The sequence below is a fragment of the Nannospalax galili genome, unplaced genomic scaffold (genome assembly GCF_000622305.1).
Source record: "Nannospalax galili isolate Female #2095 unplaced genomic scaffold, S.galili_v1.0 scaffold278, whole genome shotgun sequence".
Taxonomy (NCBI): Eukaryota; Metazoa; Chordata; class Mammalia; order Rodentia; family Spalacidae; genus Nannospalax; species Nannospalax galili.
The window spans coordinates 3,253,375-3,273,003 of NW_008347536.1; the positions used below are offsets into that span (position 1 = coordinate 3,253,375).

General features: G+C 36.2%; 1 protein-coding gene across 16 annotated transcripts in view; it reads left to right on the plus strand.

Annotated features, from left to right (window-relative positions):
* Positions 1–19,629, plus strand: part of Picalm (phosphatidylinositol binding clathrin assembly protein) — a 95,690-nt gene that overhangs the window by 23,139 nt on the left and 52,922 nt on the right. For all 16 annotated transcript variants that reach the window (XM_008844147.2, XM_008844159.1, XM_008844149.2 and 13 more), the window contains exons 2-3: positions 12,531–12,673; positions 17,847–17,922. In XM_008844147.2, coding sequence (XP_008842369.1) covers positions 12,531–12,673; positions 17,847–17,922 — 219 coding nt within the window. The remainder of the gene's footprint in view (positions 1–12,530; positions 12,674–17,846; positions 17,923–19,629) is intronic.

Genomic DNA, 19,629 nt, shown 5'->3' on the forward strand with positions numbered 1-19,629 from the left:
AGCAATGATCCAGAAAAGAAGACAAGGCTGCAAACATTTTTTTTTAATTTATTATTTTTATTTCATGTGTATGAAGGTATTGCCTGCATGTATGTGAGTGCATCTGTGTCGTGCAGTGCCCTCAGAGGTCAGAAAGAAGGCGTCAAACTTGCCAGGAACTAGAGTTATAGTTGCTAGCTGCCACATGTGGGTGCTGGGAACTGAACCCAGGTCCTCTGCAAGAGCAGCCAGTGCTCTTAAGCTCTGGGCTATTTCTTCAGCCCTTCACGTAGAATTTCTAAATTAAAAAATATTATCAACTTAATTCTGGCAGCTTTAAAGACATTTTTTATTTTATTAGATATTTTGTAATGCCTTTTAAGAAGGTCTTTGTCAGGAAATGGAATCAGTTTTTAATCTTTTATTTATTATTAATTTTTTTGTCTTTTTTATGCTCAGAAGCAGGTGCATATGGGTGAGAAGAGCAGGTAATGTGTTTATAAATGTGTGAGGATGGAGATTCTGTGCTGTTTATTTCCTCTTCTAGCAATTTAAAGGCTCAAGTTTTAACTCATTAGGAAAATGCTTTGGCTTTATTTTATAGCAATTATTAAGTGTATTAAAATTGCTCAAACTTTCCACTTAGCATTATTTCAGAATTGAAGCCTTGTAGATCAGTTATTTGCTACTTAGTATTTCTGTCTGCACCTGTCATTTCAGCAGTCTGAAAGGTCTTTTTTTAGAAAGGCTTTCACTTGTTACTTAGTGATCTTGATGCATGCCTATTTGCCACAAGTATAACACTTAAGTATAAAAGATGACTGGTGTAATTTGGACTCAAGATTCATTGTGTGTAGTGAAGAACTGAGATTCCAGTGTTTTTATTTACTGTCTTCAAAAATCTAAGAGATAGGCTTTAAACTGGGCATGGTGGTGCATGCCTTTAAACCCAGCACTTGGGAGGCAGAGGCAGGATAGATCTCTATGCGATAGAGGCCAGCCTGGTCTACATAGTGAGTTCTAGGCCAGCCAAGGATACAGGGAGACCCTGTCTAAAAACAAGAACAGCAACAACAACAAAGAAACAAATTAGAGCTTTCCAAAAATCATTTAAAGAACATTCTTTTCAGTGTGTCTTTGGCTTGGCAAAAATGGGATGCCACCATACATCCTGCTCTGTGAAGGTGATAGTTGACCTGGTGTTCAGTTTCATAGGTGAGACTCAGTACTACTTACCATGATTTTAAGTCTCTTTCTCTCGGACCCCTTCTGTTATGACTGAATATAAATAGCAGCCTCCTCCAGATGCATACCCCTACCTCTTCTAAGTTCTAAGAAGCCCTAGCAGTTAACTGCCATCTGCCATATTTGTCTTCCCCCACTAATATATAAACTCCTGATTATCTTCTCCTACCAATATATAAATTACAGTTTAGTAGGAGTTTTGTTTGTCTACTCTTCTGTATTCCTAATTCCTAAGAAATTATTTGGTCAATTATATTATACAGTGATGTCTAGAATAAATGGGATTTCTGTTTATTCTTCCTGAGATTTGCAAAGCTTCTTCCTTCCAAGGTAGATTAGAAAGATTTTCATTGTTCTAGCTGTAGGGAGGACGGGGATGTGAAACAGAACTTGTGTTTTCTGGGTAAGGGAGAGCAGCAGAGAAACTAACTGAAATCCATTATTCTCTCTTAACTGGACAGAATTCAAATTGTTACAACATGGAAATTCTTTTGGATTCCTATTTACACAGCCTTGGTTGTTGGAGAATAACATTAATCTAGGTACAGGAAGGAGCCTTTTGCCTGTGTTTACCTATGAATACACATGTATTTATACCATCATGGGGGCACATCTACAAAGTACAGTGTCACACGTTGCACAAGATAGGAGACAGATTCCTGAAAATTAACAAAGAAAAAAATGACTCTTATTTATTAATAAAATGGTCTACTTATTGGCATGTGCCTGTGTGGGGGGTGTCTGTTTTGAGACTGAATCTTGCTGTATAGCTTAGGCTAGCCTGGAACTTATAATCCTCTTTTACATCCCCAAGGCTTGGGTTACAGGCATGTAACACCATGCTTGGTCTTATTTTTAAGGTGTAAGATGTTTTCGGATGTAAAAATGCCAGTATTTCCAACTCCCAGAAGACCTTATTGTACATCATTAGCCTGGGTTTTCCAAGGGTATGGAAAAAATGGGACCAGTGCTCTCAGGTAGTAGGTGAGAGGACAAACAGACAGACTGGAAGAAAGGTTTAGTGTTTAGGAAGGCTAAACCTTCCTCTAGGAAAAACCAAAACAGCACTCAGAAGGCTGCAGACACACCTGGATGGTAGAATGCTCCTTAGCTTACCTGTAAACTTTCACTAGGTTGATAACCAGGGTGACATAATTTATTGTCCAAATTGGCTCATTTTAAAGGAGACCGCAACACTGGGACAAGTATAAACCAGGACAGGACCAGATAAACCAGGACACATGGTCACTTACAAGTTATAGCATGTTTTTCTCCAGATTGACCCAGTTCCTTTAACCTCTTCAGATAATTTTTTTTTTTTTTAATCTTTTGTAGTACTCTAATCTGCATTTGCAGAGCCTCTCAAACTTTGGTTCCTTTTTCCTGGTCCTGTTGGAATTTAAGAATTATTTCAGTTCTTTTTTATGTTCCATTCCTTGCACTATTCCAGTTTACAGCTTTGGTGTAGGTAAGTACAGTAGTTAAAATATATTTTTAAGTATAATTTTTTATTTTTTGAGAATTTAATATAATATGTTTTGATCATATCCACTCCCTACTCCTCCCTCTAACTCCTCCTAGATCTACCCCCCGACACTCCAAACTTCATGTCTTCTTTTTTCTTTTTAAATAACCCATCAAGTCCAGTTGTGTTGCCTATATACTGCAGGTGTGATTGACCTATAGGGTCCAATAATGTTCCCTGTTTGACCATTTAGTTTGCCTAGGAAGTCAGTCTCTGAGTTTTTTATTCAGTACTGAATTGTTTCTGAGAATCCTAGTAATTAATATTTCTGTAATTTGGAAGAGTTACCAGAGAGCTTTTAGAATACAATAAATTTTGTATTTTGGCATATAAGATTTTCCTTTCAGATTACTTGATACTTAAAAATGTTTTCTTTCCTATAGGTGAGATTGTAATTCTGAAACTTCAAATCTTCAAAGACGAGAAGGAAAACATCTTGTACTTAGTACCAAGGACTCTTATTATTCTATCTTATATTACTGTGATGCTTTTGTTTTCTTGTTCAGTTTAAATAAATTATCTTTAAATTCTTTCATTAAATGCTGAGTTTTTATTCTATTTTTATTTTGCATTTTTTGGCAAGTTGAAATTTGGCATAGAAATCCTCTGAGGCAGTGCTTGCCAAAATATGATTTCTGTGTATCTCTTATTTGTAACTGAGGCAGGAGTGTGTAGATTTGGAAATCACCGCCTTAGAGTACTTATACTTTATACTTTATAGATGAGCCTGAACTCCTTTTCTGGCCAGTGCCCTATTGTTTCTCTGGTAGGTCTGCCATCTAGTGGGAGGAATGCAGAACTTGCCAGAACACCAGGCTTTCAGACCTCCCTGCTTTAAAAATGACTTGAGTGTATAATCAGAGAATGCTGAATAGTTTGGAAGTATGTTTCTTTGTAGAGCATTATCATGACAAACTTTTTGCTTCTGTTGCAAGATTTTCCTTATTGTATTTATGATAGATAGTAGGTGAGGAGACCAATGAAGTAATGAATATTTTTAAGAGACAGTAAGCTGATCTTTTTTGGGGGGGGGGTTGTCTTTTTTTTTTGAGACAGGTCTCCTTGTAGCCCTAGCTGTCCTGGAACTCACTATGTAGACCAGGCTGGCCTCGAACTCATAAAGATCCGTCTGCCTCTGCCTCCCAAGTGCTGGGATTAAAGGCATGTACCACCACGCCCGGCAAGCTGATCCGTTTTTAAGAAAATGGTTTTTGTTTTGATTTGAAAATTCAAGACAATTATATAATGGCTCTCCAACTAAAGTAATGTATCTTTCACTTAAAATTGAAGTATGTACAGTTCTATAAAATTGGCTTATGTTCGTTCACTTATGACCTGAAAATTAAGCTGTAGCTAGCTATTAATGTGGAATGTTGTAGGGATTGGCTTTCTGTACCTAGCTCTTTAAGTGTTCTTGTTTCAGTATTTCTTTCCTCTCTTCCAGATAAAAGGGATATCAGTCTTTTCTCAGCCAAGTGTATGGGGAAACACTGGGGAAACTCTTCCTATGTCGTATTTGTGAAATAGAGGAGGTCTAATATGACATTTTACACCGTCTGACTGTAGTGACAAGGCAGAAATATGAAGTAGTATAAACCTGAAAAAAAAATAGATTTCTTTAGGTTGCTAACGCATTTTTTTCAAATTTTTACTGCAATGAACCTTAGACTCTTCAGAGTATTATTACTTTTTAAAAACATCTTCTATGTTATATTTCACTGTGTTTTGTGTTGCTGGAGATTGAACCCATGACCTCAAATGTCTTACCTAAACAAGCACACTCTCACTGAACCACACAACAACCCTCATTTTTAAATTTTTATTTAGGGCCTACCGTGCTTGCTTCTGGCAATACAGTAATGAGGAAGACAGTGCTGCCTCTAATAAGCTTATTCTTAGAAGAGACTGATAATGTGCCACTAATTTTAATGAAATATGTTAAGTGCTATAGTTGTGATACATATGAAATGTGTTAAGTGCTATAATTGTGATATATATCGAGAGTAAGGAAAATTTGCCCCAACCCCAAAATTTGCTCCTGGGTGCTGTCTCTGAGCCCCATGTATACAAATAGCAGTGACCACAGTGCAAGACTATTTATCTTTACCTTCAAAACCTTGTTTTAATAGAGTTCTTTATTCTTGACTTTATGTATTTAAGTGTATCAGATGTTAACTTGAATTGCATGCAGATCATGACCAGCAAAAAGAATAGCTTAAGTGTAGCAGATTTGAAAGTGTATGTGTGTATGGAGAACATACACACATAGACACTACTGTGTATATCCAAATATGAGGCAAGCCCAAATATAAAGTAAGCCTTTGCTTCCCACTAAGACAGTTCCTTAAGGTTTTATTTATTTTACCTATTCATATATCTAGATGTTAGAGATATAGATGAAGTAGTTATATTCTTAACAATATTAAAACTCTTTAGTTAGAATATAAATAAAAGTAATTTATAAAGGAATATGTGATATAAATTTTCCCCGTCATAATCTCACAAACATTTGACTCATACTTGACATTTTTGTACATCTTAGATAGTAGTGTTTTTGCTGTGCAGAGCCTCTGTTTTAGTTACATAATATCTTCTATGTAAGTTCTGTCAAATGAAGCATTTTCTGATTTATTTTAGAAAATACTTTTGAGGGGCCAGTGAGAATGCTCAGTGGGTAAATGTGTGTTCTGGATTTCAAACTTGGGCTTGATGATCTGAGTTTGATATCCAGGACTCACATGGCAGAAGAAGCAAATGACTCCCTTAAGTTGTCCCCTATCTCTACACGTGTGTACACACACACACACACACACACACAAATACATGTAATTTAAAAACATATTTGAGGTATATGCCATCCATTCCAGCACTGGAACATCATCTTCATACATGTTCTCAATCTCTTCAAGATAATTTTTTATTTCATTGCTTTTTAAATTATTCTGAAGAGTCTCACTACTTGGTAGTTGTGTACTATGTTCCCAGAAATATTTACTGCATTTGCATTCAATTTTTTAAATTCTTTCTTAAAAACAGTTTTCTTTAATTGGCCTTTATAAGCATCTGCAACTTGCATTGATGGAAGTCTTTCTAGTTAATACATCTTTTTTAAAAATTGATTTATTATTTTTATTTTATGTATATGGATGTATTACCTGCATGTAGTAAGAGCACTGTGTTTTGCAGTGCCCGAGGAGGACAGAAGAGGCTGCCGGATCCCCTGGAACTGGACTTACAGACAGTTGTTAGCTGCCATGTCGGTGCTGGGATTTGAACCTGGGTCTTCTGCAAGAACAGCCAGTGTTCTTAACTGCTGAGCCTTCTCTCAAGCCCCTAGTTAATACATCTTTTAAAAAGAACTTTTCTTAAAATAATAGAAGCAGATGATGAGAGTTTGTACATTTTAATAGCAATTTTTCTATTAAGTAGTTCTTAGGAGAGAAAGATTCTTTCTACATAGGGGTTAAACCAATTAGGTAAAAGGAATGAGAAGCTTTATAATTAATTACCAGGGCAAATATAATATATTGTTACAAAAATCATAGAATTTTCTCTTGTTAACATGAGTTTTACCCCAAGCACAGTCACAAAGGCAGCATACCCATTTGTGCTACTAGATTAATGTTTCTGTACAACTGGGATTTCTTTTCTGTGTAAGATAGGACTTTGCCTTAATTTAATTGTGGATGGGATCTGGAGATTCTTAAGGCTGATTACTGTGGTGGGAAATTGAATTGAGCTCAGAATACTGACCCACTTGTGGAATAGTCTACTTCCAAACTCTGAGCAATTCTACTATAGAACTCTAGTTTTTCCTACCTTTTCCTCAGGTCCTGTTTCCTGTCATGCCTGATTTTCCTGACATTGCATGTATGTTTGAAAGAGTCTTATATTAATTTACGACAGCATGTGTGTGCTGTATGACATAAGAAGTGCTTACTGTGATTCCAAAGATACACAAATACAGGCATAGCTGGTTTTGACTCTCTTTGTCAACAACTTAATTGCTCAGTAATGTTAGAAATTCAGTTCCTTTTATATCATTTTGTATTTGTGCAAAAACAGTGTACATCAGCAGATATACAAGATACCAACTTTTACTATGTATGCTTTTTTTTCCTTCTCTGCAACCTTTACTTAATTATGGTGAATATTTTCCTCCAATAGCTTTTTTTGTCATGTTTGTTGACCTCATAGTATTTCATTATAAGACTTTATTACCTTTTTATTAGCTAATTCTCCATTATTGAACAAAGTTAGGACCTTTGACTTCATAATATTTTTATCAAAACCATCCGATTATTTTGTCTTTAGTTACCCGAATGCTCCCTTCTCTCTGTTTCAGATTAACTCAGTCTGTATCCTATACTAAGTGTCTCATATTCTGTTTTTTAGTTGAGTTATCACCCAGTTATTACCTTAAAGCCTGTTTGATAGGTTGTTAGATTTCAATTTTAGAAAATTTATTACTGTCTATGAATGTTTTGCTTGCATATATGTACTGCATATGTTGTGCAATGCCTGTAGAGAGAGGCCAGAAAAGAGGTCAGATCCCCTGGAACTGGAGTTTGGAGTGGTTGTTAGCTAACATGTGGGTGCTGGGAATCAAACCCAGGTCCTCTGCAAGAGCACCTAGTGCTCTTAATCATGGAGCCATCTCTATCTTCAGATTTATTTCTTTTTATTTTATTTTATTTTATTTATTATTTTTATTTTATGTGTATGCGTGTATTGCCTGCATGTAGGTAAGTGCACCCATGTTGTGCAATGCCCTCCGAAGTCAGAAGAGGCTGTCAGATCCCCTGGGACTGGAGTTACGGACAGTTGTTAGATGCCATGTGGGTGCTGGCATTCGAACTCGGGTCCTCTGCAAGAACAACCACTGTTCTTAACCACTGAGCCATCTTTCCAGCCCCCAGATTTATTTCTTAAGGTGTAAGTCCACTTGTATAAATCATTTTTTGCTATTTTTGTTTTTGAGGCAGTGTCTCCCCCTGTAGTCAGGGGTGGTCTTGAACTCACTGTAGCTCAGGCTAGCCTCCAACATATAGTCCTTTTTGCCTTAAGTCTCCTGAGTGATTGGATTACAGGTGTGTGCCACCATGCTAGGCTCAATGAGCATGTATTTGAATTCTAATGGTAGTTACTAGTAATACAACACTGTGTTCTCATGTAGAACCCCACAAACTTGAAACATAATGTCATGATGGCTATCTACTTTGTGATCTCTTACAGAAAGAGTTGGAGTAAGAAGTAGGCCTATTCCAGTAACACTCAGACATTTACACTTCCAGCTAGGACAGTGTGCCTTGACATCTGAAATGTGCTTTGGTTTAAGTCTGATTGCAGCTTAACATTTTCTAAATACTTAACACGTTTTTGCTATATGAATAAATGTTCTGATATGTCTAAATCCCAGAAAATATTTTCTGTCTTAAAGTTACTATTCTTGGTGAGTGGGTTCTTTTTATTAGTGCTCCCGCCCCAGAAAAGTTTTAAAATTTAGCTATGAAGTGGCATTTAATGGAGCACTTAATTTACTTTCCAGCAACAAAGAAAACCCCCTTAAGGAAACAAAAAGGCTGTTTTTCAAACTTACTCTTCTGAAGAGATATTAACATTTGCCTAAGTGATGATATATTGCTTTAAAACAATGATATGTTTTTTAGCCAGATTCACATATGTTAGAAAAATATGATTTGCTTATCAGCATTGTTTGGCCAACTCAGTGTGTGGCTGTGTTTACTTGGGAACTTAAGACCTTTGCATTTCAATTTTGAATGCCACTGGCTGGATTGAATACCACTGATGTATTTATAAAGGGGAACCCTAAGGGTCCCTGCTTAAGTTTCTGAAGTTGGTAAACTTGGTATGGGGAGATCTATTTAGGCTGGTGACCTACACTACTATAAGATGAATGAAATCATGTGGCTACTGCTCTATTTTTTTTTTGTACTTTCTAAAAAATTTCTCCTGAATACAATACTGTTTTGTGTTTACACTTTTTTTAAATTATTTTTTTAAGTAGTTGATAATTTAAGACTTGCTTTAAATTGGGCAGTTACTGCTGGACATAGTGGTGACACTTAAAATCTCAGTGCTTGGGAAGCTGAGGCTATAGGACCACATAGTGTAACCCTTTCTTAAATAAATAAACATATAAAGTACTTGGGCATACATCCTACACTTTTTAAAATGTAAAGTATTTAAATCTAGACATAAACCTGTCACTTAGTAATGAGTTCTTTTGATCTCTTTATCTTTCAGAAAGCCTTGCCTGTGTAAGTAGAATTAGTGTCAATAATAAAACTGAGAACATTTGTTTGTTTAGCAGATGTCTGTCAGAAAGGTGATATTTACTGTTGTGATAGAGCTACTTCTATGTATTAAATCCTAGAATTTCTCATTATGTGAACCTATATGCCTTTTTTTGAGTTTAGGATTTAGGGATTGTTATTGAAATATTGATGAAGGTCATCAATTTTTTTATTCTCAAGGAAAGTAATTAAAATGTGATATGCGTGGAAGCTTTTAAGAATTTTTGCTTTCTCAGTTTTTGCTCTGATTGTGAGGGCGACAGCAGTAGAGGTTGAGATTCTTGGATGTGAGTTTGTTTGGAACACTTATTTTTAGTCATAGGTAGGAAAGCATTTTCCTTTCAGAGTAGTAAGTACTTCGAGTTATTACGGTAGAAATTCTATACAGAGGGACCATGACTGCCTGAAGAGAATGATTTGCTGAATTAAGGAGGTATGGGGAAATAAACACAGGAGAGTTCCTGTGCCTTCATTTCATAGCTCCTCACCTCAGCGATAGTTGTATAACTTTAGCTTTGCCTTTGGTCTATTCTGATGCATAATCTTAGTGTGAATTCTGATTTCATTTTTCTTGTTATATGAAGTATTATCTTAGCCTCTGGAGTTATCCTTCAGTTTTTATGTGGTCCTTTCTAAGCCATAGTTTAAAAGGGTTACAGTGAAAACTCGTAGATGTCCTTTAACTTGAAATTTGATAATTTGCATGTTTCAGGTTTGGGTTTGTTTTCCAACTTTTAAGAAGAATAAATAGCTGTAGCGTGTTGATTCATTCCGTATAAGAAACCATTTTAAAAGAATAGATCTACCCTTCCCCTCTTCTTCCCTCCCCTCCTTTATTACCCATCCCCTTTTTCCCTCTTTTTCTTCTTCCTCCTATTTTTGAGATAGGGTCTTATACTGTGCCTCAGGCTGGCCTGGAATGCTCTATGTAGCTGGCCTTGACCTTGTGGCAATCGTCCTGCCTGGCTACCATACCCAGCTGGATGCTTTCTTAAAGTGTCCATATGCATATGGAGCATGTTGGTGCATGATGGTGTGCACTTGTAATTCCTAGTACTTGGGAGACAGTGGCAGGAGGATCATTGCAGGTTGGAGGCCAGCTTGATCTACTTGGGGATGTTAGGTGAGCTAGATCTACATAGTGAGACCCTGCGTCAAATCAGATACAAAAAAGTGTCCATATACATACTGAAGTGGGTGTATTTAAGAAATACAAGTGACTACTGTATATATTATTTCAGGCCTTTGGGGAAATAGTAGAGAACAAAGTAGCCCTGTCCATATGAGAAATAACCTTTTAGTTTAAAGACAGACATTAAGTTGAGTTAGATGGTAATAAGTGCTTTGGAGAGAAATGAAGCACAGTAGATGGCAGTAATGATGGCCTGGAGTTAGAGAAATGCCCTAATGATTTGCTAATGAATTAATATTCATCTGCTAAAGGTAGCATTTCAACAAAGATCTATAGAAAGAAAGAGAGCAGGTATTTGGGAGAAAATCATTCTAGGGAGAAGGAACAACAATGAACACCTGAGGTAAAGAGGGTTTGGTATTGCAAAGACAGTGTAGCTGAAACAAAGACTGAGGGGGAGAGCAGACAAAGGGAGCATGGTATAAATATGTGTGTATATTTGTATATACACACACACAGTCTACACTTAGATAATAGAGTGTGTATACTACAGTGTTTTATACATAGTCTCTTTCTCTCATGTTCTCTGTGTATCTGTCTAGTTTAAACTGAAATCCATATGCTTGTCTTGATTTAAAATCTGGCCTTTTGTCATTAACTTTGGCAATTTGTGTTTATTTCTGATGAATAAAAAAAGAAGGCTCTTTAAGGTCATTAGTAGAAGAGAGTGTGAAAATATGTTCAGTATAGAAGGTTCTGTAGTATACAATTACTGTATGCTAGTTTTAGTGACTTTGGAGAAGGTACTTTAGTTTGTGGAAGGGAAGTCTTAACCTTCACTAAGTACTGATTTGAGTAATGAACAGGATTGGAGAGAGAGAGATATGACATAGCAAGGGACAGCCCACAACACTAGAAAAGTAGTCTGTTGGCAGGTAACATGCAAGAAGAAAGTTACTAACAACATAGTGTATTGTCCCATGCTGTATGCAGTAGGGGCATTATTTAGGTCAGTCAGTGATAGTGGCCATTTAAGAGAATTGTTGGGGCTGTGGGATGGGTATTATTAGAAGTAAAGAAGCCAGTCCGATGAGTGTTTCTCACTGTTGGCAGGATTTTTGGTTTTCTGAGACAGGGTCTCATTCTGTGGCCCTGACTGGCCTGTTACTTGACACATAGCCAGGGTGGTGCTGGGCTTCTAGGCATGCCCACCTTGCTGTTGGAAGTCTTAATTGTGAGGTACTGATTGTGTATTGCAGAATAATTTTTCTCCTTTACTGTAAATACTGGCAAACCTCAGGCTTCTGATAATAATCCCTGTCCCAATTTCTGAATGGATTCAGGCTGAGGGATACAAATTAAATAGGATCTTAATTTTGACTTTGGCACTTAAGGTACCATGGTGAGAAAAAAAAAATATAGGGCAGCCTCTGATAAGGTAGTTAGCCTTCACCCTGTTCAGGCTTCCTGTATGTATAATTTCTTTTGAAAAGTTTTTTTTTTTCCTTAAGAAAGTTTTTTGATATATATTTTTTTATCTTATATATATATGAGTGTTTGCCTGCAAGTATGTGAGTGCACCTGTGTGTACAATGCCTGCAGATTGGAACTGGAGTTACCAGTGGTTGTTGGGCTCCATATAGGTGCTGGAAACTGAACCAGACTGAACCCAGATCCTCTGTAAGAACAGTCAGTGCTCTTAACCACTGAGCTATCTCTCCAGCCCCAGGGTTTTTATTGTTTGCTTTTAGTTTTAGTTTCTGTTCTGACTAATACCAGTATTGTAACTATGAAAGTTATGAGTAGTAAAGGAACTATAAGTTCTCAGAGCCTTGAAAAAAATTCCTTTGGGGATGAATAAAGCACTTGAGGGTAAATTAATACCTATGCTTTAAATTTATTTTCTGGTATTACTGATCATTTATGCAAAACTAATCAGTACCTACTTGTGGTACTGATTACTCTTTTTTTTTTTTTAACTCTTCCAAAAGAGGCTTTAAAAAATACTTTTACTACATTTATTCATTGTGTGTGTGTGTGTGTGTGTGTGTGTGTGTGTGTGTGTGTGTGTGTGTGTAGGTCAGAGGATAACTCAGTAGTCATTTCTCTCCTACTATAAAGGCCCTCCGAGCTGAACGTGAGCCATCAGTTTTGGCAGCAAGTGAGTGACTTTACTGTTGAGCCATCTTGCCAGACCTGCTGAGTTTTAACAATTTCTCCAGACTGTCGTTATTCTGCTTTGTTATATTTTTCACTGTTACTCTGAAAATCTGACATTAACAATAAATTAAAACCACGGAGTAAATTAATCTCAACCTTTTTCTAATTGCAGACTTAATTCAGTGCACAAATGAGATGAATGTGAACATCCCACAGTTGGCAGACAGCTTATTTGAAAGAACTACTAACAGTAGTTGGGTGGTGGTCTTCAAGTCACTCATTACAACACATCATTTGATGGTGTATGGAAATGAGGTAAGAACAACTTTACAAAAGTTTACTAGTTATTGTGGGGGGAGGGATGGGGTTCAGGGATCAAACTCAAATCATCAGGCTTGTGGGCAAGTTCTTTTACCTTCTGAGCCATCTCAACAGCCCATTTAAAAACTTCTTTTTAAAAATTTATTTATTTAGTGTGTATGTGTGTATTCCTGAGTGTATGTTTGTGCACCATGTGCGTGTAGGAGCTCACAGAGATCAGAAGAGGGTGTCAGACACCCTGGAGCTGGCATTACAGGTAGTTGTGATCCACCATGTGGATGCTGGGAATAGAAACTAGGTCTTCTGAAAGAGCAGCAGGTGTTCTTTACCACCGAGCCATCTCTCTAGCCCCATGAAAATCTTTTGACTAACAAGTATATTGAATTGATTACTGATGACTCAGTAGCTTTGGCAGCTGAATTTAGATTAAAAGAGCAAGGTGTATAGCCAGAAATATAATTGTAAACCCTGTAATTTGAAGAAAAATGGCCAATAAACTAGAAAGTAGACTGCAAATAGAGCACATAGAATTTCAATAATAAGATTAAGAAGCAAAAATAATTGTAAGAGATGGATTCCATAAGCAGGACTGATCTTTGCAGTCTTCATCCATGTGTCTGTGTTGACTTGCTTTTTTATAGCCCAGTCAGATTGCTCTCTCATCTCATGTGGTTGTGTTTGGACCCAATTCAGTGTTGTCATGTTAGGACTAAAGCAATGTTCTGCTGAGATAAACTGATGAAGGTCTTTGTTATTGTAGAGACTTGTGTCTTTTGCCTTTGTTCAGAAGGGTAACCAGTAAGACCTGCAAGCAAGCTTCTGAATATTTTCTGTCTGGGGAGAACCAGCTTGTTTTCCATGATAGCCTAGCAGTCACTGTTTTGAGGTTTTTTTTAAAAACATATTTTTATTTTATGTGTATGAGTGTATTGTCTGCATGTGAGTGCATCTATATCACGCAATGTCCTTGGAGGTCAGAGGAGGGCGTTGGATCCCCTAGAACTGGAGTTACAGGTGGTTGTTAGCCGCCATGTGGGTGCTGGGATACTGAGCATCTTGGGCTTTTTAGTCAGGGGATTCTCTTCCTCTTTTTTGACAAATACCAATGCAACATTACAAAAATCCAGAATTAAAGCAGGAATTTATCTGTAGCTTATCATTCCAACAGATCTTATCTGTTGGCACATTTTGGTGTCCCCTTCTGATTCTTGTCTGAATGTATCTGAATTTTAATAACTGAGCATACTCTAGATCAAATACTGTACTTGGCTTATTTGTAGATTATGCTTATGAGCATCCCTATGTTCTGTATTAGCATCTTTATATAATTTTGTATTCTACAATTTTTCCTTACTAAAAATTTAGCTTTCTGAGTATTTGTATTATAGGTTCACATTGGTTTCAAGGAGTGTTGCCTAAATGTGGTCATTAATCAACAGTTGTCGTGCGTGTTACTCAGTTATTTCTTAACTCATCATAACCAGTTTACAGATCTCTTTGCAGTGTTGGATATACTAGTTTAAATGTAACTCAAAACAGTTTGGCCTTAACTATGATAATAAATAGTTCTACTTTTATCAAAAAGTGCTTGCTTAAGATTAGGAATCCTGAAGAATTTCGTACTTGCACATTATGTAATTTTAACAATTTTTGGATGTTTATTCTTTAAAAAGAAAAGGCCAAAATACAACCAACTCCAGTGCCAAGTAATGGAGCAAAGCATCATTGTTAGCTCTCAGATGTTGTGAATGAATTAATAGTACTGGAGGCACAGCAAAATAGAAACTTGTCATTTCTAGTGGTTGACTGACAGGAGGAGAAATATCATTTTAGCGTGCTTTTTCGATAAAATTCTGTTTACTCTCCTTAAGCAGCTAAAATGGTGCTATACTTTGCTTGCCTTTTTTTCCCTCCTGGTTTGTACAACTCAGATGTTCCCATTGGCAGGTACCATAGCCTGTGAGAAGGTATGCATAAGGTTTCTTAATGCTGTGGTGATGGGAATACAGTACAACAGTAGCTTTCAAACAGGGAAGGGACCCCCCCCCCAGGGAACATTTGTTTACAAGTGGAAGGGATAGTACTGATATCTGATAGGTAGTAATAAGGACTATTTCTGAATATCTTATATAAGACAGAACCCAGGAACCAAGTAATTATCTGTCCCAAATGCTACTAGTGTTAAGGTGGAGAACCTAGACAGAAAAATTTCAAAAGGTTGATTCTGTTTCATAGGGTCATGACATTAGATAGCTAGGTATTTCTATTCCTTTTTCCTCTTAGCAACTGAATGACTTGAAATAGTCATGTCTGTCAGCTTTAGATTATTCATCAGTATTATGATAATACCATAAAGAATAAATAGAGTTGACCAAGGCAGTTATAGTAGGGCTTCTTAAAATATTTTTACTCATGACCCTCTTGCTCAAGAGATTTTTATAGGACCTTAGATATACACATATATAAAATAGGTATGAGGGTCTGGTGGGATGGCTCAGTGGTAAAGGTATGTCCTACTAAGCCTGGTGACCTAAGTTGGATCCCTAGATCCCATAATGGTAGAAGGAGAAAACTAACTCAAGAGGATTGTCCTTTGACCTCTACACATGTGCTGTGGTGCATATGTGGGTACACACAGTAAATAAAGTAGATATACATATAAAATATTTACTGGTTAAGAAATGCATTTAAAACAGTTTTTGAGTATATATAATTTTGTAATTTATTAAAAACAAATTTGCATACTAGAGAATAGATATGCTTATTTGTTTTTACAGGAAGAATTAGATCTTGGCTGGTGAGATAGCTCAGTGGGTTTGGTACCTGGAAAATGTATGGAATATGTGGAAGGAATTAATTGTGTGTATGTACACATGTACATATTCGTATACCATAGTGCATGTGTAGAGTTCAGAGGACAACTTCTGAGAATCTAGTGTCTCCTTCCACTGTGTGGACCTTGCGAATCGAACTCAGGTCCTCAGACTTGAGCAAGCACCTTTACCTGCTGAGTCATCTTATCTGCCCCTGATGATGATGCCCTTAAATCAGTAACTCAAACCATTTGAAATTAAACCTTCTATCACAGTTCCGTCCAAAGCAATTTGATACATGCTGAAGGATGACAGTAGGAAAATACTGAAAGACTTTTTTTTTTTTTTTCGTAATTATATCATGTATCTGTAAGAGCAGAAACTGTTATGTGTAGTAAAAACACTGAAGTTTATAACACACAGTATTCTCAAATCTGAGCTGAGGTGTTTAAGGTAGCATTCGTTGGTGTTGAGTGGTGTGGTGGCATCTACAATTTAAGGTGTGTATGTTGTGTGTTCGTAACCAAGACTGCAGTAAGTCATGTGGTACAATTCCAGAAACACATTGGATTCAATATGTGTTTGATTTTTGAATTAATTTTTGGTTGCTGCACATTCAGAAACCTTTTACTATTGCCACAATTTTCATAGCCCCTTGTTCAGTAATGGGACCTTATGTGATTTTGATGCACAGTTTAAGAAACTTCATGTTATAGCATGGTAAATTGTTGGTGATTAATAAGTGAAAATGTAGAAAAATTTGTAGATCAAATTTCAAAAAGGAAATTGTTAAGCATTGTATCATGAAATAATTTAAACATACTGAGAGAGACTATTAAATACCTATGTACCTATCAACCAGTGTCAATATTGGCCATTATTTTTGCATTCTTTAAATGATACTTTTAGGATGGTATATTCTAAATTATTTCATGTAACCCCAAATGGGAAACTATGAAGCCTTATTACTTGCCACAGTAGTATGGAATGTGGAGTGGTGCTTGAGTTACTAGGTAAAGCCAGGTCTTTGTAGATAATTATTACAAATATAGACAGGACTAAGAAAATTTAGATGTTATTTTTCAAGACATGGATGAAATGACTTGATAGGCAAAAGTAATTTGCTAGTAGGATACAAAGGGTAGGAAGAGTATTTTCATAGTGTGCAAAATCACACTGGTAACGCCTTGTTACGGTATCTTAATACATTTTTGAAATAGATGTTTTATGAATTGGCTTTCAAAATTCTTGCTTGTCATTTTGGTGTAATCTCAAGTAAACAAGATTGGTTCAGGGTTGACTGGGTAGTGAGCACTACCCATGTATTTAAATACACTACCCATGTATTTAAAGAAGTTTGTGTGCAGGAGGGAATCTTACGGAGAAATAAAAGGCATTTCTATGTGTTCTAGAGGTTTTAGGCAAAAGGTTAAGGTACTGTACTATGATAAACACTTTAGAGAACATTTTGGCAGTATTTTGAAAAGAGGTACTTTTATATACATGCTAACCTAATAGTTCAAGCTTAAGTCTATCCTGAGAAATTCTTAGGTACTTGCATATGGAGACCAAGTACACAAATGACAGTGCATTGTTGTTAATGATAGTGAAAATTTAAAAGAACTGTCTCTAAATAAATGGATACAGAATCATTAAAATGCTAGAATATTTAAAATGAATTAACTCTTACATGTATGAAATGAATAATTTGGGGAGGTCAATTTAAAAGCCACATTGGAGGGCCTAGAAATGGCTCAGAACTTAAATATATACAGGCAAAACACTGATACACATAAAAAAATGAATGAAATTTTAAAAAGAGATTGTGTAACATAGTAAGATCCTTTCTCACCCCCCCTAAAAAAATACATGCATGAGGGTGTAGCAGGTGAAACTGTTTGCTGCCAAGCCTGAGGACCAGGGTTTGATACCTAGAGCCCACATGATGTAAGGATGGAACGTGCTCTGACCTGCACATGTGTGCCATGGTATGTCATGCACACACACATAAATACTAAAAAAAAAAAATTTTTTAAATACAAATACGATCTGCTTATAATTAGCTATAGTCCAACTATGCTATACTAAGGGCAGAGTTATTGATTGTAGTTTGCAAGTGTGTAATTCCTTTATTTTGACTTTAGTACTGTTAGTTGTGGTCATTGGATTGTAATAGAGTCCTGGTTAGTAGTGGAAACAGTTGGTTTTAGACTTGCTAACTAAAAAGAGGAGTGAGGATAGGAAATTTAAATGAGCTTACTGAAATGTGTTAACCATCACTTTCCTCCTAGTTGAACATTTTGAGTTTATGAGATGACAGCATCATAATTTGTAATTGTTTGTTTGTTTTCCAGCGTTTTATTCAGTATTTGGCTTCGAGAAACACGTTGTTTAACTTAAGCAATTTTTTGGATAAAAGTGGATTGCAAGGTAAAAACAATTTACTATAGAAAATCAAGAGTAATCCCATATAATTATTGTAGAATTCAACTCTTTTAACACATGAATGTTTCAAATTGCTTGTTTTAATGAATATTATGAGAAACCAAACAACAACAACAAAAAGTCTTTTAATTTTAAATTAAGATTAGCTTCATACTTAACACCCCAAACTGAGAGACAGGTGCTTATTGAAAGCTTGCGTTCTGGAGCTGGTGTGAACTTGGTTGAGTTATTTTACTGCCTGTTCCTCTGTCCATGAAATCAGGAATAATAATAGCTCCTGCTCAGTAAAGTTAATGTGGCTTAACTGTAACGTGCTTAGAATAAAACCTAGCACACAGGAAACACTAGTAGGCATCTACCTTAATTGTTATTGCTGCTTTTTGTTTTCTGTTTCTTTGAAAGAAGTGCAGTTGGAATATTATACTTTGTTAGGGACAAAGTTGTCTATAGTCTTAGGAGATGCATTGCTTATTGATAGCACAGTTCTTTTTTTACTTTAAATTTTTTCCCTCATTCATATTTGTATATAATACAGTCTGTGACAGTATTATATAAGACACTTTCTCAAATGTCTACATTGAATATTGAGCACCGATGTCTCCCTGCTCTGTTCTTTCTCACCTTTCCCTTTATTTTACTTTTAATTTAGTAGTTTGAAATTGCCATATTTTGGTTATAGCCATCCATTCCCATTTTTGTCTTAATGGACTCTGTTGTACTTAGCTCTAGCAGTAGGCTGTTAACATTATACAAAAAGACAAAAAAAAATAACTTTATAGAACGCCATTCTAGGAAGAACCACATAAAGGGATTGCTAAACTATTTTAGAATATTAACAATGAGGTTCAATCTGGGAAATGTCTTCAAAGAAAGTGAGATTTTTGCTGGACTCTGAGATGGAAGGGAAGATGAGCCTAAGCTCACAGATATACATGATGTTAAAGTATGTGGAGCGTTTAAGATTTATGAGGCAAATAAGTATGAGCAGAATGTATGGATATGGTACTTTGGAGTACATGTAATAGACAGTGCTCAAGAAGTTCAAAGCCAAAATCAAACATAGAAGGCTTTGGTAGGATTAGACTTTTATAATGCAGTGGGAAGCTATGATAGTTTGGGGGTGAAGAGAGTATATTCTGTAAAGAAAATACTATAACTTGATTAAGTTAAATCAGAGGAAACGGATTCTTGAAGTCATTGAGACTATTCTGGTCATTATTCTGTCCTGTGGATAGTTAATGAAGCCCTAGACTGTGGTTTCTTGTGGAGGCATTAGGAAAATGTAGTCTAGTTTAATACTTGTTTCCATTTGGTGAGTGGAAATAATAACATGAATAGAAGTAGTACTTAGCATGAATCTATCTCCAGCAATTTGAGAATAGGACCTAGAGTTACAAAACTCAGTTTGTCTGTGTTTAAAGATTAATTTTTTAATGTGTGTATATGCACATGTGCATGCAGGTGCCTTGGAGGCCAGAAGAGGGCATAAGATCCTTTAAACTGGGGTTGGTGATTGTGAAGCACCAGATGTGGGTACTGGGAACCAAACTCTGGTCCTCTATAAGAGTACCATGTACTTTCAACCTGTGAACCATTTCTCCAGCACTTGAAATTCAGTTTATTTTAATGAGAAGTATAGCACTGCAAATTAAGGGGAAAAAAAAAAAAAAAGCAGTGAATGCCTTTTTTTGT